This window comes from Eucalyptus grandis, chromosome 8 (assembly GCF_016545825.1).
Source record: "Eucalyptus grandis isolate ANBG69807.140 chromosome 8, ASM1654582v1, whole genome shotgun sequence".
NCBI lineage: Eukaryota > Viridiplantae > Streptophyta > Magnoliopsida > Myrtales > Myrtaceae > Eucalyptus > Eucalyptus grandis.
Genome location: NC_052619.1, coordinates 47,059,964 through 47,082,811, shown reverse-complemented (window position 1 = coordinate 47,082,811; position 22,848 = coordinate 47,059,964). Strand labels below are relative to the sequence as shown.

The window sequence follows — 22,848 nt, the reverse complement described above, 5'->3', positions numbered from 1 at the left end:
TCTTCTCTCCGCTGCTTCTCACCTTGCTCAATTGGCGAAGAATTTGGGTCTCCGCAAACAAATAAAGAAGCGTCTGGTTTTCTTCTTGTTTTTGAATTCCTGTCTCAATCGGTGGAGAATTGGGAGAACTTCAGTCTTTGACTTTGCGGAGGATGGATACAAGGAAGGGGAGACCATAGAAAACCTAGGGTTTTTTTTTCTTTTTTTCTGTTTTAGGATTTATTAATTTTCCCTATATTTTTTTTGGACAAAATTACCCAAACTCCTGGTCGTCGGAAATGTCACACGCTTGATGGCCGAATATTTGGGTGACCAATAAGCTCGCTTTTATTTGAAATTGATTCAACCACTTCAGTCCATATTTGAGACAATGGGTTTACTTTAGATATTTATTTGACATGTAATTCATTTCTGGATCCTTATTTTAGAAAATTGGTCAAACTTTGGGTCCTTATTTGGAATTTTCCTCAAAACAATATTCACCGTGACGCCCTTATTTGAGAAAGTGATAAGACTTCCAAATTATTCAAACAATATCCACTTTTGTTTTTATTTGAGCAACAAATTGACACTTCATGTCCATTTTTGAAATTTTCCCTTTTATGAATATAAAAGAAAACTAATAAAAAGGCATTTGAAAATGTGAAAAAGTGAAAATTTGTAATCAAGTAATTAGGTTAAAAAACTTATCGATATTAATTATCTTATAAATTCTTCTTGATAATTTATACATAAATTTACTCGACAACGTAATAAATAACTAGATTTATTAGAAATTTCTCTTTTGACGAAACCAAATTTGATAGAAGCAAAATCCAACAATAAACATTGCACTTGACATACATGAGATAAATCATTTTGTTTATGGTAATAAATCCTACATAAAAAAATAAATAAATAAACAAAGAGAAAAGTAAATAACTATGGGCTCCAATTGAGAAAATCATTTTGGCCATTTTTCAGTAATGTTAGTGTAATTATTAAAAGCAAAATTAGCTCAAAAGCCGAGGTTTTGAGTTTCTCCACCGCCCGATTTCACCCCTTTAACCCCCACCCGCAGTTCACAGAGCCGCCCGATCTCCGCCCTCATCCGCCGCCGGCCGCCGCCCTCCGCCGCCGCCGCCGCCGCTTGAAGCTCCCCGCCTCCAGTGGCCGTTCTTCGCTTTCCTTCCTGCCCAGGTACTCTCTCTCTCTCTCTCTCTCTTTCTCTCTGCGTCTGTGGGTGTGGCTCGATTGCTCTTGTCGGACGGGTGACCCAGGTGGTCGGAGCAGGTTCTTTTCTCGGCCCGTCGTTCGATCTTGCCATTTTTCCGTTCGCCGATTCGTGGGTAGTTGCGGTTGTCGGGAAAGGAACCCGCTTGGAGCTGTGAACGTTTCTTTGCTCGGTTGCCCGCGCTGTCCGTGATTCAAATTGCGTTTACTGTTTTCGTCGTCGCGGTCGTCGTTTCTCGAACGGAGAAAATGGGTGAAATTTTGTTATGCGGCCGGGTGACGGGGCCGAAGCGGGGCAACCTGCTCAGCTTGCAGCGATTGGGGAATTTGAATCTTTGCCTGCATGAACCGGAATGTGGGCGTCCGCGTTCGTTGATGGCTAATTGTATCGTTCGCATTTTGTTGAATTGTGCGGGCTCAGGGCGCTCCCGAATTGCCTTTGTAAAAGCAGAGCATGCCGAGGTTTTAGGCTGAAGAGGATCGGCGTGGAGGGAGCAGTGATTGCATAGCTCTGATGCTTATAATTCATCAGTTATAGCTGGAAAACTCGGAGTTTCCTTCGGTGGGGCTTGTGTATTGTCTAGGACAAATGGTTACTCTCAATGGTTTTATTAGTCAAGCGGGGGAAAACCTCTTGTTTGCATGAGCGAGCTGCAATTTTTGTAGTTTCTGAGCAATCTCTGTCTTATCCAGGTCTGGCCATCTAAAATGCTTTCAAAGTCCCAAATTGCAAAGCTTTTATCCCGTTCGATTTCTCGAAGAAAGACTGATTTCTATGTTGCTTCAAGTTGCTACTTGTGCAACTCCTTTTGTACTCTCACTAAGCCGCCTGAGAGAAATGAGTCGCCGGAGATCCCAAGTTGGGTGAAGTGCCTTGATGACAAGAGCCATGGAAGTCCTGATGCAGATGAAAATTTTGTGATCCCTTCCCTCGCTTCTTGGGTTAACAGTTATGGGCCATATGGTCGTACTGAAGTTGCCAAGGTTACATCGAGTGACATAGAAGAAATTAATGTTGAGAAAGTCTGCAAACTTTTGAGGAACCGGTATTCATCACCAGATTGTGTTGTTGCAGCTTTGAATGCTAGTGGCGTTGGTTCTTCAAGCAGGATGATTGAGCGGATTTTGAAAAAATTTAGCAATGATTGGATCCCAGCTTTTGGTGTTTTCACTTGGGCCAAACTCCAAATGGGTCACCATCATCCATCTGTGTTATGTGATCTAATGGTTGACATATTAGGGAAATCGAGAAAGTTCCATTTGATGTGGAAGTTGGTGGAGGAAATAAGGACGTTAGAAGGTTATGTTACACTGGCAACTATGAGTAAGGTCATGAGAAGGCTTGCTAGAGCAGGTAAGTATCAAGATGCAATAGAGGTCTTTAAAGAAATTGAGCAATTTGGTGTTAAGAGGGATGTTGCTGCAATGAATGTGCTAATAGATGCATTGGTTAAGGAAAATAGTGTTGAGCATGCCCTTGAAGTGTTTTTGCAGTTTAAGGCATGTATCCCATGTGATATTCATACTTACAATATTTTGATACATGGACACTGTAAATGTAAACAATTTGATAATGCAAGAAAATTTTTGGAAGAGATGGAGCAACAAGGATTCGAACCTAATGTCATTTCTTATACTTGTTTTGTCGAATGGTACAGTCGTGAACAGGATTTTCATAATGTAAATGCCATTTTGGATGAAATGAAGAAAAAGGGTTGTTCGCCAAATACCGTGACCTATACTATTTTAATGCAAGGTTTGGGGAAAGCAAAGCAAATAAATGATGCACTGGGGGTCTATGAAAATATGAAGACCATCGGTTGTGCTCCAGATCCCTCCTTTTATAGCTCATTGATTTATATCTTGAGTAAAGCTGGTAGATTTAAGGATGCGTGGGATGTATATGAAGACATGGGGAAACAAGGAGTTAAACCAGACTTGTTGACATATAACACAGTAATTGCTGCTGCTTGTGAGCATTCACAAGAAGAGACTGCTTTGAAGATTCTTAAGAAAATGGAAGAAGATTCTTGTAAGCCAGATCTCAAGACATATGCATCTCTAATAAAGATGTGCTGCAGAAAGAAGAGAATGAAGGTTCTTCAATTTTTGTTGAACCACATGTTTAAAAATGATGTCAGCATCGAAGTCTCAACCTACTCTCTTTTGGTACGTGGGCTTTGCAAATCTGGGAAACTTGAGGAGGCTTGTTTGTTCTTTGAAGAAATGGTGGCGAGAGGAATAGTACCATGGGAAACCACATACAAATTGCTGGTAAATAAGCTTGATGGAATGAGCATGGGAAAACAAAAGGAGCACATTCAGAAGCTAATGTCAGAGGCAAAAGAGTGGGCAGAGATTTAACTGTGTTTGAGAGGAAAAAGCTATTCGGATTTGTACTTTTTGTTATTCAAAGGAATTTGCAGTTTTAATGTCTCTCAAATGGTTCCTCTATTCTATTATTGGCTACAGAAGTTGACCTGTGCTGTGAATAGAGTGGGGGATTAGCTTGACTATACTAGGTGTCAAAGGTATAGCCAGATAGTCCAAAACACATCTAGGCTCCTCTTTGTTTGGAATTTAATTAAATGGCTGCATGTGTTTTTAGCATGTGATGCTTGCACTGTCCTGTTAGTAAAATGAATAGCTGCTGGCATTATTCCTTCTGCCATTTCTTTCTTTGAATGCCTTACAATTTCAGCAGGAAAGCTGTGTGCAGATAATATGTGTTAAAGCTTAAACAAGGACACTCCATTTTTTGTCCATTTATATTTTAGCTACTCTTCCAATGTAATCTGATTCTGAGGCTGCATATGTTGTATTGCATGTGAGGATTTCTTTGGAGTGTGCTTGAAGAATAAATGGCCACTTGCATCACCCTTTCATCGTTTCAATGTTCTTAGTACTCGTGTAGATCTTTTTGTTTTTCTGCATTCATTTATTTTTCATCATAAGTAAAGCTTCTTGTACAGGGTAGGTGAACTTTTTATTTGCTAATAAAGGCAATGCTTTTGCCTCCACGTCACTCATGGTCAGTATTGTCAAAAGCACCAGCCAAAGCACGGTCGCCTTGCCTGCTGTGAGGCGAATCACCTTCATGTAGGCACCGCTTAGGCGAGTGCCTGTACCAAGGCGACACTTTGCTCAAGTAGTTTGCAGCTAAGATTGAGGCTTGTGTTGGCAGCTGACAGCTAATTGACTCTCATGGCTTTTTCTGTTTAGATAAAATGAAAAGGAATATGCCATGGGGTGACCAGGTGGATGTGATATCATCTGACGGATCTACTTCCTCAGATGTCGAGATGGAGGCTACTGATGCATCTCGTGGCAAGTTCCCTGCAATTCCCATTCCAATAGAACGTAATTTTCAAGATGCAACATCGGAAGGTACTTTTATTCACAATAGTGGTTATTTACAACGATAATCAATGAAGCCTTGCCAATGTAAGGCATGGGCACTGGATGATTATGGTTCTTTATGTAGGGGATTCATGAAGTTAACTGAACCACTAGGTCAAAACTTTCTGATGCAGGTGACTTGATCAAAAGGGCAGAAATGTACCAGCAGTACATGAACCAGATCACAATACCCACCCACCGTGGTTCCCTGATTCCATTTACTTCCTGGATGGGATTAGGCAAATCGATCAAGCAACTGTACGGACAACCATTGCATTACCTGACCAATGTCCTTCTTAAGCAGTGGGACCAAGAGAGAATCGGCTCGGGGACTGAAGATGAGCCACTCGACATGATCATTCATCCCGTCAAAGCCGAAGCCATGATTTGGCTCATTGAAGAAGTTCACCGGCGCACTTCATCTCACTATTACATTGCTAAGCTCTGGGAGTCAGATCCGCTGTACCATACCTTTGTTGATTCTGTATTCCCAGAACTATGAGCCTCATTCTCAGAGACTCATTGTCCTGCCCTTTTGCTTCCCCAGTAGTCCTGGACTGTTGTAATCCTCTCTGTCTATAGCTCTATCACTGAGCTGCACCCCTCTCTAGTCTTTGAGAAGTCTGGTGGACAGATATTTTTGGCGGATGCTCCTTTTCTGTTTAGAGAATCCCCTTGGAGGTGGAACCAGATGGATTCGTTCAATATCAGTCCTTTTCTTTTCTGTTCATCTCTCTCCTATTTTTGAGGGCGTTTCCATTGAAGTTTAGGTTTCTGAATGCCCCAATCTTGATAGCGGTGGTGGCTCTTAATTTCTTCAATACCGCAGTATTAGCGCAGGCGTATGTGTTTTTGTTGGGATCAGTTCTGCAAGAACCTTATCGTATTTGTTTTGATAAATATGCTCTTCAAACACTTGAACCCATTTGGATCTCTAGACAAATAGAAGCCTCGAATTTTCGCTTTGGGAAATTACGATCGTATCTACGGCTGCTGCTGAACATATGTGTAGCAAACATGTTTTTCTATTTGTCTCGGTTCCTTTTCTCTTGATGCATCAACAATGGAGGACAAACACCGATGAATCAAGCCCATGCCTGCATATATTGATGGTTCTTCAGGCTTCAGCAGCCATAAATCAGAGGAAGACTCCTCATCTTATCAACGCATTTAGAGCATATCATTCCAAGCATTGGCATGCTCTTTCTAACTTTCTAATGATTGAAATGTTCTGCATTTAGGAAGGCCCAAGTTTTCACTGTATTCTTCTCGTGATCTCATAAGCGATAGTGTCTTGATGAATCAAATACTCGCAAAAAGGATTTCACCATCTCTAATGAACCCTTCAGCCCAGCATCTATTATTAAAGCGCTCCGCGGTTAAACGACCAAAAACATTTAAATGTGCGTTATGCTCATTCTTACCGTCTTGAATTCAAATTATAGTCATTGTGCGTCCGATGCGCGATACGACTACATTTTTTACGTCTACTTGGTTTGCGTTCTAAGCCCGTTATTTGGAATTTGGAAGCTATAGAAACCAAATCCTAGACAAGTTCAATGGGACTACATAGACCCTTTATTGCATGGTTGATGGATTCTGAGACCGAATACACGTGCATTTTATCTTTTCTCCCACAAAGCCGACCAACGCGTGAACAAGAAGAGAAGAACTCGATACCTTACCCTTGATTACTCTTATTTTCCATGTCTTAAAACCGCAGGAGAAGGGCTAAGAAAACAGCACTTGGAAGAAACAGGGAAAAAGCTCTCAATAGCTAACTACTTGTTATTTACATTGGAGCTTAGAGTGGAACAAGCAGACGATTTGTCGGAGAGAGCTCGACTTATAGCTCTTATGGTGTTTGGTGTAGTTCTACAGCAACCTCCGAAAAGTAGAGCACCGGCCTCACGCCACTTGCCTACATACGATACAAAATCCTCGTCCACCGCTCCAGTTGATGGCTGCAACGAAATATAACATCCAAGGTCAGTTCTATAGTCTCTAATGAGAGATTTGTGAAAACGGAATAATTTAACCATGGTTCTATCCCTAAACAAACTTAATTGACTTCTGAACAGCACAGTAGGAACAGGATCAATTCAATATCATTCTAAGGAAGCTTCTCTCTCAAAGCATTCAGCATAATCTGGTTTTGCAGCAACAACAGGAGGTGTTTTTTTTTAATTTTTCAAGCGGGTAAGGTGCTTTACACATACTATCTTCTAAGATTCTGTATTGGCACACAAAAGATGATTGTCCCAGAATTTTTTGCAAGAATGTAATATCGAGAGATTTCATGAAAGTGGAAACTGGTCACCAAGACATTGCAATGAAAGTGGATATGCCAAGAAGTTTATTGAGCAAAAACTTACCACCCATTCTTTGTGTTCTGCATCATACGTCTCACCACTGTTTGGGTAGATGAGCACGGGTTTTTCAGTTGCCTGCCAAATTCATTGATGCCAAATCACAAAACTATAAGAATTTGTAGGTTCACTCGGACAAGTCCTAACGAGAGTAGCACAAAGCACCAAGTATAACAAAGAGAAATAAGCTAAAAAGGAAACAAAAAACACAGAATTGGATTTACAGTTTATACCTTCCTAATAGAAGTTATAAGCCCATGAATGTATCTAGGAGGGGTACAGTTGATCCCAACAGCAACAACTTGCTTGCATGAATCTGCAATGGCTGCACACTCTACCATAGGTTCACCACTGACCACATTAATTCCATCCTTCGAATTAAAAGAGAACCATGCTGGGGTTGTTATATGCTCTTCCTGAAGAAGCTCGGCATAAGCCTGCAATAAAGAAAGAAATATAAGTACACCTACTCAATATATACATCAAGGCTGCATGAGACACAACGACATGACATCCACAGCTGCAAAGCAATCAAATCCACCAATTCTAGAAAGCATATCTAGTTTTGCATCAAGAAGGCAAATCATCAGACCAAATTGCTATATGGTAGTCGATAGAAGGATACCCTGATCTTCAAAATTGGACAAGCAACTCAATAAATTAGTTTTGCATAAGTGACACAGTTGGACATTTTATATTTGCCCAAGGATCCATCACAGAAAGTGAAGCCTTGTGAACAAATATCAAGGCATCCTATCGGAAGTGATTGGTTTATGGACTGTACATGTATATAAAGCTGACTTTACTCAATTCTTCTATTGAATTGTCCTAGGACTGTAGGCTTCAGACAAGCAAAATAAGGAAGATCTCGAGAAATTGCAAGGTCAAACAGCAGCATATCAACAAAAATGTCTTCGACCAAAAAAAAAAAAAAATCAACAAAAATGTCAAGCAATTTTATATTTGCCCAAGGATCCATCACAGAAAGTGATGCCTCGTGAAAAAATATCAAGGCATCCTATCATAGGCGATTGATTTATGGATGAACAAATATATAAAGCTGACTCAATTCTTCCAACACACCGTCCTACAGCTGTAAGCTTCAGACAAGCAAAATAAGGAAGATCTGAAGAAATTGCGAGGGTCAAACAGCAGCATATTAACAAAAATGTATAGCTTTTCTTAAATAAAAAGTAATATATTTTACATATAGCAAAAACTGAGAAGCTTAAAGAATAGGTCAGATGTTGTGGTTTTACCAATATAAACAATTGTATAGAGCACAAAATTGAGAAGTTTAAAGATGAATGAGCTCCATAGTCAGTATGGCTTGACTACTTTATAATACTATATGACATACACAGAAAGAGAATTTTGCCACCTCATGCCAACAATGCAGAAGTACTGTAAGCCATACCTTTGCTTCCAGCTTATTTGGAATAGTTTCAAATGCAAGTATGTCGGCTCCTGAGTTGACTAGAATTTGTACTCTTCTCCGGTGAAATTCCTTCAATGTTTCAAGAGTAATTGCATCTCCATAGTCGCCACTATAGAGTGGAGCAGAAGTAACAGTTGTTATTATAGGCACTATATTGTAACATTTATTACGCTTGCTCATAATATTTATTCTTTATGAAAATACATAAATCATCAGCAGCCAACGCATGCAAGCAACGTGTTCAGACCTCCACACCCTCTGTGAATGCAGGTTTATTGGGATAGTTAAGATTAAGACACGTGATCACTCAGATAAAGAAAAAATACAAACTTTACCTATATTCAGACCCATCAGCCAAGTAAGCTCCATAGCTTCCGATAGAAGCGGCGACTAGAACAGGACTTGTTGCAATTCTTTCATTTTCCGTGAAGTTTAATGAATCCTTTGCACAATTTTCCTCATATATCTCCCTTGCCTCACATGCAATTTCAACACTTCTTTTGAGTAAAGTTTCAGCTTCTTCTCTTGACAATCCTTTGGCCTCAAAACCTTGAATCGTGGCCTGTCATTTTTAAACAAGTCATGCAGCATCAATATCCAATAATCCATATTTTTTGCTAATGTTTTGCATGAGTGCTGAGAAGATAAAAGTAATACCTGATAAGATGCCGTTAATATAATATTTGCTCCAGCTTCAAGGTAGTCCAAGTGAACCTGTAATGTTGAGCAAAAGAAACACAATAATAAGATAAAGGATAAATTTCTTCATGGTGCTCCTTATAGCTACACATGGGCTCAAATGCACATACTTCATCAGGACAACTATGTTCTGATTTTGGACAGGACATGTGAGATTAACAGTTCCAGTGCTTCTCATTTTTGTCCACGGCATGACAAAGTCCAGAACATTGTCTATTTTTCCAGAGGGTTCGCTCTTTTCTCAAAAAAATCCTGGAACATTATAAACTTCTCACACAACCAGGCTAGCAGTACCTTCCCAGAACCTTTCCTTTTTTCTTTTTTTTTTCCTCTCTTGTAAAACACCTTCCCCAGGTCTTTAAAGCGTCAGAAATAGCACAACCCAGTGGAAGGAATCAATACTTTTTTCTTCCCTACTTCTTGTTGTATCATTAAAGCATGTTGCAGGAATAAACCAGCGAGAGGAATCAATACTTTGTTCTTGTCCTACTTCTCGTTGTATCATTAGAATATGTTGCAAAAACAGACAGCACAATGAAGAATCACGTCGTGATTTCATATTACATTCCACTATTAAGCCTGGTAGGTTCATCAAAACAACCAAAAAAAAAAAAAAAAATCCACCAGACAGAGACAACTGTCCCACAAATTCCCAAAGATACCATGAATAAACATTTAGATGGGCAGAACATCCTTATCCAAGTCATTGTCAGAACGAATAAATTCTTGTGCAGAGCAACATAAAACGGTAAAAAAAATGTTACCCACTTGGTCTAACGACATAACAGCTCGTTCCCAAGCTTCAAAGTCAGATGCCAAATAGGAAAAAAAAAATTTACGAACACAGGGTGCAGTCTTTAATTTTTTTCCCGGGAAAAATAAAGCTAAAACAGGAAATCATAGTTTGCATTATCTCACTCTAAACTAAACACCGTAGATCATGCTTTTCTTCAAACTCTAAACCAAAACCACCTCAAAAAACATCGCCCCCCTCACTTCCAAACTCCCCAAATCTCACCATTTCACTCGAACCGCGAATTCTCGACGCAACGCGATAAAGAAACAACATACGCATACGAACGGCAAAGTCCAATTTTTACGGAGAGAGATCCCGCGACGAAAACACGACGGAAAAGGAATGATTTTTTTTCCATTTTTTCGCTTACTCTTCTGACGAGCTGGGGTGAAGTGATGAGGCACTTGGCGCTCCAGAGGGGGTCGTTGAGATCGGCGCCGTGGCGCTCGAGCTCCGTGGCGAAGCCGCCGTCGATGATGGCGTGGCCGCCGCACCGCTTGAGGAAGTCCGGCATGAACGACGGCGTGTTCTCGGTGACGAGCCCCATGCCCGTTCGGCAACGAAAGGAGGAGGAGAAGAAGTGGGTCGGCGGGATTTTGTACGCGGAAGAAAACCCAGAAAGGTCGTCGCGCTTCCTCTTGCTCTTGTTGTTGTCGTCGCAGCAGAGACAGAGAAAGAGAGAGAAAGCAAGGAGAAGCTGACAGCTATGGCTGATTTACAGAGACCAGGGGAGCGACGTATTTATGGAGAAAACGTAGTGGGGGAGATGGAGGCGGAATGACTGTTTTGCCCCTGGCCGGCCAATCGTGTAGCTTGTTCCGGCCTTGCCGGAGAGTTGAGGAGACAAAGAGTTTTTTATTTTTTTTTTTTTTTTTTTTTATTTTTTTTATAGTGATAGATTATTATTGACAAAGACGGGATATATATTATTGGCTAGTTTTTGGCCAAATTTTAAAAAAGTTTAGATGTAGCACTTTTTGAGATTTATAGAAAAGAGGCCCAATTGACGGAGTCGAATTTCAAAGTGACCAAATATCCTCCTCGAAAAGAAACGAATAAATTTTCATTAATGAGTATATTCAAGGTATTGATTAAGTAATTAATAATCGAAAAATTTCATGGTTTCCAATGTATTGATTTTTCTTGCGATGGTTTGGAAAAGCACGTCAGATTGTGGGTGAAAAATATGAGTGATCGATTACATGATAAGTAGATTTTTTGGAGCCTATCTATCATAACCGCTTCTAGAACCTTCTCTGTTTTTCCGGTCCAATTACAGGGTTTATTAGTGAACCTATTTTATTTTTTGTTCCTTTCTTGGTTCATATTTTCAGTAAAATCATATGAAACTATGAATAATGAAATGATTCGAAGTAAAAAATGAATCACAAAAATCATAATTCGCCAAAAATAACAATCCCATAAGATGAGTACATATTCACGTACAATTATATAAAAAGTTCAAATACATAACAGAAAATATAAATTATAAAACTCAATTTCCTCATTTATCCATAAAAATTAAGGAAAGAGGAAAAACTAGTGAGGAGTTCTGAGAAAGGATAAAAGATGAAGGAGTTTTGAGTTTAGAATACATGCGAAAAACAAATTAGGCTTTCGACTTTTTTTTCGAAACCAGTTCAAAAATAGAGTGGTCCGGTTTGGCTCCCAATTGGGTATTCATTGAGAATCTGTTCCCAGACCAATTCCAATAAAAATCAGTTCCTTGACTTATTTTCAAGCGATCTGATCAAATTCCCGAGTAAAATCGATTTGGTTGCATACCCTTAATAGGAAAAATCCAATTTTAGAAGGTGCGGGGAATTCAAGAAATTTCCTTCTATATACTTTCATTTTAACTTTCGGAATTTATGATATTTTCAATTATTTAGGAATTAAAACTTGTCGTATCACCATGCCTTGACTTTAGTGGAATTTGCCCACGGAAAAACTTGAAGTTGACAATTTTTTATTCGATTATATTATCTATAGTAGTTATATGAATACACGTGTAAAGTAGTGTTTTGAGATAATATTCCTATTTTTATTACGCTATGCCCTTAACTTTGAACTCTCGCCATTCTTCAACAAATTATTAAATTTAGACTTCACTTTCAAGCTATCTAATCTTGAGATAACATCGGACATGTTGAGCGCAATGGAAAAAAAAAACCAAAAAACAAAAAACAAAAAAAACAAAACAAAACAAAACAAAACAAAACAAATACTCAAAATGGATAAAAGGAAAAGATGGAAGAAGCCACAAGCAAGCGCCCTCTTTGCTTGGCGATCGGACGTGTGAAGATAAGCTACAGCGGCCACAAAAGCGACACGTCATGTGATTAACATATGAAACTTTTATTATTATTTTTATTATAAAAGAAGGAGATGAAACTTAGGATGGAGAAAATAAATTGTATAAGGATGGCAAGGAAATTAATATAGTGGATATATATATATATATATATATATATATATAATATACATAGATAAAAATTCATAAACGCATCCATGAATGACTAATGGCCTTATCTTCACCATCTCAGATAGCAACTTCCACCTAGCATTCCAAACACGTCATTTTTTCTATTAAAGTTACATGTGACTTGTCCCACGTTCGAAGGCTAATTTCATCCCTCGAGCTTCCTTTTTTTTTTTTTTTTTTTTTTTTTCAATTTTTTTTTCAATTTTTTTTATCAGTTAGTTGTTTATTGAGTAATAGCATATTCCGTGAAAGTATGTAGCCTATGGCATGCAACAGGGATCCGATGCCAATAATACTCTATTCGCTCATACTTTCTAACTTTATAAAAGGGGTTAATATTCTGTTAAAAAAAAGGGGTTAATACCATTGAAAATTTCTCACGAGACATATTCTCTAGATTAACAAATGTTTATCTTACATAGAATCTCAAATTAATGATCCAATCCAAATCTATTGTCGGTCAGCATTAGGCTCAATATCTTGTCAAAGTGCATAAGATGTGCCGGCACACATAAAGACGCATCGAATGTGGGAAATGAAAAATTTGACATTGTTAATCCATGTATGTGAACATGTGTGCAATTAAGCGAAGGATATATTTGAGTTGGTACTTTCAGTTTGGTTTTGAGCTTTTCAGGTTAAACATGTAACGGAGATTTCTTTTTTTGTGAGACGAAAATTGATTTTGGATAAATGTGTCAATGGAATATCACTTTAGACTTTTTTTTTTTTATGAAACAAGAATTAAATATGAATAAATGCAATGCAAGTTATTAGTTGGAAATTTTTTACAGTATTAATTATTTTTCTCAAAATTTATGTTTCAGTATATATATATTAGACATGTGTGTATTAACTATTTATGAGAGTTGACTTAACATGACTAAGGTGTGGAAAAATGGGAACATGGTTCCTAGTGTCCACTAAGGTCACTTGTCTTGAAATGACATTGGCCATTCTTCCTTTCCTTTTTTTTTTTTGGCTTTTACAAATATATAACCAGACAAAAAAAGGAAAAAAAAAACCAGAAATTCTGAACTGTCACCATTGAGTGATACGCAAGTCAGCCTCTCCTTTTCCAAAAATATCTTTTTCAAAAATCGCAGGGAAAAACGACATTTTTCTTTTCTTTTTCCTTCTGCAATATATTAGATCTTTTTTTTTTATTGTTTTTGGTGGAGTCTGAGCATCAGTTCGACATTATTAGCAAGTAAGCAAAGCTCATCTCGAACTCATTCCTTAATCTATCACTTACTAAGAAAAAGAAAGTAATTTACCACGATATCATGATATTTAGATTGCTGAATGACCGACTTTTCGCTAATTTATGTTTGTATTGGTCTTCACATGTACATTAGATACATTAAGGCCATGTGATCTTGTGCTCCATAGTCTGATATAATTCTAGCTTACTGTTATATTACAAAATTTCAAAAAAAAAATATTATTATTATCAATTCTCAATAGTAATTAAATTTGTCAAACTGGGTTATAAATCAATTTCTTAAGGCTAAGTTGTTACATGGGCTAGTTTTATATAATACATGGGTTATAGATGGGTTTAGAATGGTAAAATCAAAAATAGTATGGGTGTTATATTAGTTAACAACTTTCTTACACCCAATCCACGTCTATGACTCTATTTCGCCCTAGCTCACCTCTCGTTCTCACCTTAGTTTGAATATGAACTTTCCTACACCGAGTTATATATAAAGTATTTAGTGATATAGATCGAATCAGGTATAAATACGATATGAGTTCTCATATTAAATTTGTATTATATAGAAATTGATTAAAATGAGTTAAATTGGTCGATTCCGATCGAACTATTCTTGATATGACCCATTCACTTTACAGGTCTAGCAGTAATGTCTAGAGATGTTTGTCCTTTAACTAAAAGAGAAATCAATGAATGAACCCGGTCGTTGAAGCGTCCATATTCTTCTTTGGTTTCGTAAGAGAAGTCCTCTCTCCTTGTCTCTGCGAATCTGGCCTAAACTTTGTCTAGATTCGACCTCTCTATCGCCATCTAACCCACTCAAAAGCGCACTATGGCAATGCGTGCATCCAGTCGATAAATTGTTCAAGGAAGAATTCTAGTATATGTATTAGATTCGAATTTAATTATATTTGGGTCACAGAATTTAATAATATTGATTTACCCTTTTTCCAGCTAATTTAATTTCATCGATCGAGGAAGCCATTCATACATTGAATCCTAATTGATCGCTGTTAAACCATGTCACGATTTTGAGCCTGAGAGCAAAACTCGACCTGAGATGAAAGGAAGCATGGAGTTAATTTATTACAAGTTTTGGACCCGGACCTCAATTTAGTTAACTTGCGGATAAGGAAATATTCCCACGTCTGAAGCGGAAATTAGCAAGGGAAAATCAAAAGAGGAAAGCCAGAACTTTGACTGAAATGTTCGGATCGTAACTTCGTGCATTGAAGTCGGTGAATAAAAACGCAAAGATATAGGAAAGTCCAAGTCGGGTCGTCCTCCTTCTCCAATTCGGAAAACGAGAATATATATTTTATATTCGGTCGTGGGAGTTTTAAAGGTGCTTCTAAGGGGTTTTTTCTTCGATGGGTTACCCCCAAGAATTCTAGTATTTGTAGCCAATTAAATCTTATGGTAAAATTTGTACATAATTCTTTTATGAAATTGAAAGATTATTTAGTGAAAAATTATGAGACTAAACATTGTATAAGATATTTGATATAATTGCAATTTGGGAGATATCGCAGTTACGTTTGGTTATCTAGTAAGACTGAATATGATACGATATGAAATCCAAAAGATTTTGCTATATCCTATTAACTGTTTGGTGATTGCAATAATAAAGTCGGATATATTTACATCATATCTCATATATTGTTTTGTATAAATGACATATCAATATAAATGAATCACAAATTCTACAAATGGAGACAATAAAAATCTCTCGTGACACTTTACCTACTATATTTTTATTTTATTTTCCTTTCTTAATTTCTTTTTATTTCTTTATTTCCCTTCCATCGTTCTCTATTTTTTTTTAGATAGAAAACTAAACTAATAGACCTAAAATACTCAAAACACCTAAAATATGTAAATAAATATATATTAATTTATTGAATTTAAATTATAAGACAAAATTAAATTCAAATATATAAATGAAAATAAGATTAAATTAAAAAAAAAAAAGTAAATTTTTATTTTGAATTTCTTATATTAGAATTCAAATATTATTTATATCGAAATATAATTTTAAATTTGTTAATTTAAGAAGTTTGTTATTTGAGCAAAATAACTTTCGTAATTTAGATATTAGAAATATTTTCCACCTTTATTCCACCTTTCCTATTAATGGATAATTTTATCCGACCTATATTCCCTTATATTCAACTTTATCCTATCTTCAACAAGCACTAAACACGGAATATGATAAAATTTGTCCTAACCACCAAATGCAGTCTAAAAATATTTAAGTGACTCGAGTGTATTTGTAATTTTCTTTATATCGCTTGATTTATAGTAGAATTCGTTGTTAATCTTGTCGTGAACGTAGATTACTATGACCGAACCATGTAGATCTGGTATCTAATTTATTTTATTGTTCTATCTATTTTATTATTCAATCACTTCATCCCACATATGAAGCATTCAAAAATTTCAAGTGTTGAGAATGTTAAGTACATGTCGAATTTGATAAAGACCCACATAAATATACAATAAAAAATACTTACTAAAAATTGGGCAAAAGTTAGGAGAAAAAGGGAAAGAAGACAAGAAGAAAATAGAAAATTATTTCCTACAGTTTAGAAATCATTTGATTAGTATAGATAATGACAGGAACAGGCAGACAGCAGTGCTCCATGGGATTTATTACGCATGCGACGTGACTCTTTTAATGAAGATAAAGAACGAGAGATAAAGTAGAAGTGACGAAACCGACGTTAGTGGAAGACCAAGTTGCTCTCTTGACTCGAATTCCTCGTATGCATGAGCGCGACAAGGTGATAATGACCAGCAAAGAATTTCGATCCGCCAAAACACTACGCAGCGCTCGAATAATCTTAATCAGATCGCGACGATCTCTTTATCATATCACAGTTAGGTAATCATTGAAACAGAACTAAGGATCGATATACTCGTGAAATCCGTCGGCGTGATCTTCCCCTTCTCTCTTTTCTGGAGCACAGCAAGCGCCTTGCTGTGCTAGCATGGATCGATGGGTCAGTACCAAAACCTTCCGAAATGCAAGGTGGGAGAGATGGGAATGTCCCGAAACGTGCTAATTTGAGAGGAGATAGCGAATCCGACCCACCTTGCAGCCTCGAACGATTCCAAACTTTGAACCTAGACCTCGACTTTACAAACCTGAAATTAGTTAGTTTCATGTTTTAGGGTGGGTACCCTGGCTTTTTTTTTTAAAAAAAAAGAATTTTCAATTCATTGCAACCTAGAATGGGGGTTTTATAATCGACGGGACCAACTACTTCCTCGGTGAGTGAAGACAGCATCGATGGGTGTCTAAGTACTAAGACAGCATCGATGGGTGTCATACTAATCATCAACCATTGGGGTTCGCCCCAGTGGCCACCCTTCCAATTTGAAAGGGGCAACTTGAAAGGGGGAGGTGGGGGGTTCAAATCTCCACCTTCTCAGGGGAGAATGGGGTGGAGACGATTTCATTTCAGGAGTGAGTTTCGACTCCCACGCCCTACAAGGAGGTAGGGTAAAAGTCTGAGAGTGAGTGTTAGAGTAGGATTAGAGTAGGACTGACAAAAAAAAAAGTACTAAGGTCCGCATCATAGAAATAATTTTTTTGTACTAAATAAATACAAAAAATCAATATTTAGATTCCTAATCTTTAGGGTTCCATCCTAGTACACACGAAAGTGAGAAGAAAAGCAAGATATTGATCAAAAGTTAGGTGATAAAAAATAATTATTTAGTGAATTATCTATTGTCCTTACATCAGGTGAATATTTATTGGATAGCTATTATAAAATAAAATAAAAAAGCAGCAGCATTATGCCTTGTCTTCTATTAAAAGATGTATCCCCTCCCCCTTCCTTGCATTATTAGCCGCTCTTGTCCATTCAATGTGGGCCTTGCGGAAGTGGAGAAAAGCACTAGGGAGAGAATAATCTCCTTTTAAAATTTTGTAAATCGTGTAATAGTAAATAATTAGAATGCGATGAATTATTGCGATGAACTATATGGGAGCTTAGAAAAACTATTACTAATGTAGTCGATATAATCAGAATTATGATTATTACAGATATTGTTTTTGTTAACAAAATATATGAGTTTGTTGTGATTAATGTCATAAAGAAAATTAATGCAAACAGAAAAAAAGGGTTAATATCATTTAAAAAAAACTCAAAACCGGTACATTCGTGATAAATGTATTACAAATTGATATTTTAAACATAAAAAATCATAAACTGATGCATCTTTGACAAAGTTATCTCAAACTAATTTTTTTGACCACAAAAACCTTAAATTAATACATCTTTGATAAATTTTCCTCAAACAATTTTTAACCACCAAAAATCCCAAACTAATACATTTTTGACCAATTTATTATTTTTTAGTTTTTAATAAATTGGATTAATACAACAAAAAAACACAAATTAGTACAAATGTAACAAACATAGGGTTAAACTCTAAATGTTAATTGACATGTGTCATCCAACTTAATTATTTGACAATAAAATTAAAGGGAAGCTTATGGTTGGTAAATTTGTCATATATGTACTAGTTTGAGGTTTTGAAGATGTTAATCCAACCAAAGCAAGTCACACAAGAATGAATCCATCAGTTTAGGATTTATTGAGCCCATAAACTCATAAAGAATGTAAAGATCTCATCCAGCAAGAACTTATTGAGCCCATAAACTCACAGTGGGCATGTGAAGCTTTGGATCAAGGATAGAACAGTCTACATTAGTGTCTATGAGTGCCATGAGGGGAATGGGTTTAGAGGGTTGGGATGGAATGAGCTGGATAGGAACATATGGCTTGAACGAAAGAGATTTTTCTTTAGTGACCTAGATGGATGAGAATTGGTCTTGGCTTGCTAGAGGGGATGATAGTTCATCAAAAAAGAACATGCCTTAATAGGCATAATCATCTCCTTCATCTTCACTGTTTTTTGAGAAAGTTTCTATGGCACAAATCGTTTTGTCGAAAGGTTTATCTTCAAGAGAGAAGTTTGACTCAAGATCATCTTCTGCTAGAGAGATACCAATTTTTTTTTCTTTGTTTTTTGTATGGCATCTACAAGATTCATACTTCTTTTGTGGGCTTATAAACATTTTTTGCCTTAATAGGCAACTACAAGAACTCCACACCTCAATCATCTTTCATAGGTCGTGAATGTTTCTTAGGCCAAGTGGAGATCTTCACCAAACTCTGGCAAAGTTTGGTGTCTCTACAAATTCTTGGAAGTGTGTTTAAAACTTAAGCCTGTTGGGCATAATCCTAAGATCCAAGATCTGAGTTAGGATATCCAAGCCAAAGATAATGTCTCAATTTATGAATGAGGATTCAATAATACGAGTAGTAATGGTGCACTTAGGAAAGAACTGGATTTTATGGGTTTACTCCTTATTTGGGTTGCATAAGTAAAATACCAGGTATGAGGTTCCCAATATTCTTTAGGAAGAAGTTTTGGATCAAGGATAGGGGAATATGTATTAGTTTAAGGTAAATTTGTCACAAGTGTATTAGTTTGGGATTTTTCGTGATATTAACTCTAGAAAAAAAAAACAATTACGTTGCATGATAGCTTTCATGAGTAAGAGCACTATGTAAATTAGCATGCATGTACAACATAAGATTTTTTTTTCTACATGCGTGAAAAATTGATATAAAGAAACATAACAGGAATTTTTATTAAGAGCTTTCAATTGATTGCACATAGGACAGGGGTTTGTAGTTGAGACGCCACTACTTTACTCGATGAGTGAAGACAACACGATGGGAATTTAAGTACTAAGGTCCGCATTATATAAATAAATTATTTCTACCAAATAAATATAAAAAAAAATCAATATTTGGATTCCTAAACTTTAGTGTGTCATCCTAGTACACAAGAAAGGGAAAGGAAAAGCAAAATATTGGTCAAACTCAAAAGTTAGGCAACAAAAATAATTATCTCTTGGATTATTATCACTAAAGAAAAAGCACATCAATCTATTGTCCTTATATCGGGTGATTATTTTGTGGATAGCCAATATTTAAAAAAAAAAAAAAGGCAACAGCATTATACTTTTGTATTTTATTCAAAGATGCATGCCCCCTTGCATTATTAGCCGCTCTTGTCCATTATGTGGAACTTGTGGAAGGGGAGAAAAGGACTAGGAAGAGAATAATTTCCTTTTAAAATTCTGTAAATCAGAGACTAATAAATAATTAGAGTGCAATGAATTATTGCAATGAAACATACGGTGGATTAGAAAAAAGGGAAAATTGTCCAAAAAGTCTTGAATTTATTATAGGGAAGTTAATTCAGTCATAAACCTTTTAATTGTACCAATTTAATCATAATCATTTTGATAATTTAACAATTTAGTCATAAAACATACCACTATGCTAGTTTAGTCCCAAGCTTTTGGATCATTTATCAATTTAGTCCTAAACTTTTTAATAATTCGTTACTGTAGCCCTTTTGGGCAAATATTCAAATAATATGTTTAAGACTAAATTGATACATCTTTAAAAGGTTTAGGATTATTTTGATACAATTGAAAATTTTGAAAATTTTTACCAAAAAAAAAAAGAAAGATTTAATACTAAATTGACAAATCGTCAAAATGTTTAAGACTAAATTGACATAATTAAATTTTTTATAATTTATTTTAATGTTGTATGATAGGTGTATGACTTTTTGGATAGTTATCCCTTTGGAAAAACTCTCGCTAATGTGGTTGATGTAATCAAAATTATAATAATCACATTTATTGGTTTTGTTACTAGAACTGTGAATTTGTTGTGGTTTTTAAAAATGTCATAAACATAATTAAGGAAAAAAGAAAAAATAAGTAAACAATTCGGTCGCTCGGTAGTTTTGATAATTAATTCCACTACGTAAATTATTGGCATTGCTGTAAGACAGAAACGACATGAAAAAAATTAGCATGCATGTAGAACATAAGATTTCTTTTTTCTACATGTGTAAAAAATTGATATAATGAAACATAACAGGAAATGTTAAGAGATCTTTACCAAAAAAAAAAAAAAAAAAAAACAGGAAATGTTAAGAGATAAATTTTGCATGGAAGGAGAAATTAACTTGAGATTTGACATTGTTATTAAGATAGAAAAAAATCAATATGGGACAAAAAATTACAATTAGATTTGTTAACATCATTAAAGAAATAGAAGAATAATTTACTTTGCCGATCAAATTAAGAACAACGTCTATTAATAATTAACATGTACGGCAGCTACAAATATAGGTGTAAATTTTAATATAAAATGATACCTTCCCATGCTCTTATCCTTTTGAAATTGACGAGAGCAAATAAATTCGGGTCAAAAGCTAATTTATCGAAATTTTGAATGTTTTACAAATTTAAATGAGTTTTTATAAGTTAAATGCAGAACAAATTATAAAGACTGTGGCTCATTAAAAAGAAAAAGAAAAAGAAAAACCTGCTCTCGCTCCACTTTGTACATTAGTATAAACGCACTCCTACTTTTGTAAATACTATTTTTCAAATATTCCATTATATTACGAAAATCGAACATGCAATCAATAATTTCTTCCTATCTTTCCCTGCAAAATTTAATAGCAACGGGTGCAATGATAAGGATAGGATGGAGGTTATGCGATACGTAATATTGGTATAATCAACTGAAGATTCGTAATTCACCAAGAAAAGTGATATTGTTTTCCTTTATCAAAGAAAAACTACATCAAAATTTAGAAATGTAGAACGTTTAACATTGTGATTTTGCTTTGACCAAAAAAAAAAAAAAACATTGTGATTTTGAAACCAAAAGATTTGAAAAGAGTGTTTCCAAAGGCCAGGATGGGAACATGTATATGTTGACCATATAAATGTAAATTTTTTAACATAACCCAAGAAACTATTAATTAAAACTTACGTAAATAGTACAACAATTTGGAGGTTATCTATTTTTAATAAAGATTGATAGGAGTTCAAGTCGAGTGATGCGACCGTGCATTTTCCATTGAAGCTCCTGAAGCTTTTCAATGGCAGAACATTGATGAACAATACAGTCACTTTGCCTCGTGACTTCAATCTCTTGACTGATATTTAGTTTATGAAGCTTGGGGATCTCCGTCCCAAAGCAAGTAAATAATTGGGAATATGACATGGATGATCCTTAAACTTTAATTCATAGTATAATGTTACCTTTGGATTTTTAGTTTGTTTAATGTAACTCTTGAATTTTAACCCAATGCGCAATACCATTTATAAACTTTTAATTTGTTCAATGTAATTTTTTAACTATTGATAAACGTTCAATCATTCAGGGACCTCATACAACAGCAAATTAAAAATTTAATGATGATTCACAAATTAAAAGTCAAAGAACGACATTATATATTAGATCAAAGTTCGATTGTTATTTATGTTATTATCCCCGAAAGATTTTGAAAACTCCTATAAGCCTCCACTAAAGTAGGCAACTTGCAAACTTTTGTAGTTTGAGTTTATTTTCCATCTCTTGATTCCATTTACTAATCTTTTGTGGGGAGGTGCCTCTCCACTTCTTTTTAATTCCAAAACAAACCCTTCTTCTAAAGATGGCAAACTTAGCTTGCACCATCTGCTCTTGTAGGATGGAACAGCATAAATTGAAATGTTACTATTTTCACTTGTACCATTTGGTCATGACGTCCTCGGCCTCACAGATCTGGGGAATGACACAGCAAGATCTCTGTCATCTAGCCGAGGATGTACTTCCCTGCCTCTAGTGAGGCTTGAAAGCATGATCATGGTGAAAAGCCATAAAATGGTCAGACGGACGGGAAGGCGCAGTGTCGATGGAGTGACCCGGAAGGGCGACATCTCCGTCGACCCGAGGGTGGGTCACCGGAGGTAAGTTCGAGTATCTCACAGCCCTTTTAAACTCCAAAATCAGGTCAACCTGGTGGGGACAGGTTCGGATGTAAAAACAAAAAGCTTGAGGAAATACTGGTGAGTGCATCTAGTACTTGATAGATCATTGAAGAGAAATGAAAATAAATTGGCATGTATTGCGGTAATGAAGCAGAAGTGAATGAGAGAGTTTCATTCTACAAAGGTCAAATGGTGCAAATACGGTATGCGATCTTTCAAGAAACTGGTAGTTTTGAATGAAATAAGGAGAGTTAGAGAAAGACTGGCTCTCTTTTTTTTTTTTTTTTTTGGTCGAAAAGACTGGCTCTCTTTAACAGTAGCAGAAGTGTAGCACAACTGGTTCGATTCAATCCCAGAAA

General features: G+C 36.1%; 2 protein-coding genes across 6 annotated transcripts; one reads left to right on the top strand and one right to left on the bottom strand.

Annotated features, from left to right (window-relative positions):
• The first annotated feature begins 995 nt into the window (after nucleotides 1-995).
• LOC104414770 (protein RDM1) lies at nucleotides 996-5,341 on the top strand. Of its 5 annotated transcripts, none has more exons than XM_010025935.3 (3): nucleotides 1,023-1,179; nucleotides 4,435-4,599; nucleotides 4,746-5,341. In XM_010025935.3, the coding sequence occupies exons 2-3, from the start codon at nucleotides 4,440-4,442 to the stop codon at nucleotides 5,111-5,113; spliced, it is 528 nt and encodes a 175-aa protein (XP_010024237.2). In that variant the 5' UTR covers nucleotides 1,023-1,179; nucleotides 4,435-4,439; the 3' UTR covers nucleotides 5,114-5,341. The 5 variants fall into 5 exon arrangements, 3 of the variants coding, with proteins under 3 accessions (XP_010024236.2, XP_010024237.2, XP_018717575.2); XM_018862030.2 differs by lacking the exon at nucleotides 1,023-1,179 and adding an exon at nucleotides 3,590-3,743; XM_010025934.3 differs by lacking the exons at nucleotides 4,435-4,599; nucleotides 4,746-5,341 and adding an exon at nucleotides 1,906-4,089 and having other exon boundaries at nucleotides 996-1,179.
• Nucleotides 5,342-6,265: 924 nt separating this feature from the next.
• On the bottom strand, nucleotides 6,266-10,640 carry LOC104414768 (homocysteine S-methyltransferase 3). Its single transcript, XM_010025933.3, has 7 exons — nucleotides 10,284-10,640; nucleotides 9,076-9,132; nucleotides 8,754-8,980; nucleotides 8,398-8,527; nucleotides 7,214-7,417; nucleotides 6,987-7,058; nucleotides 6,266-6,575 (listed from the first exon to the last, which is right to left on the bottom strand). Exons 1-7 carry the CDS (start codon nucleotides 10,458-10,460, stop codon nucleotides 6,393-6,395), a joined length of 1,050 nt encoding a protein of 349 aa, XP_010024235.2. The 5' UTR covers nucleotides 10,461-10,640; the 3' UTR covers nucleotides 6,266-6,392.
• Nucleotides 10,641-22,848: the final 12,208 nt, after the last annotated feature.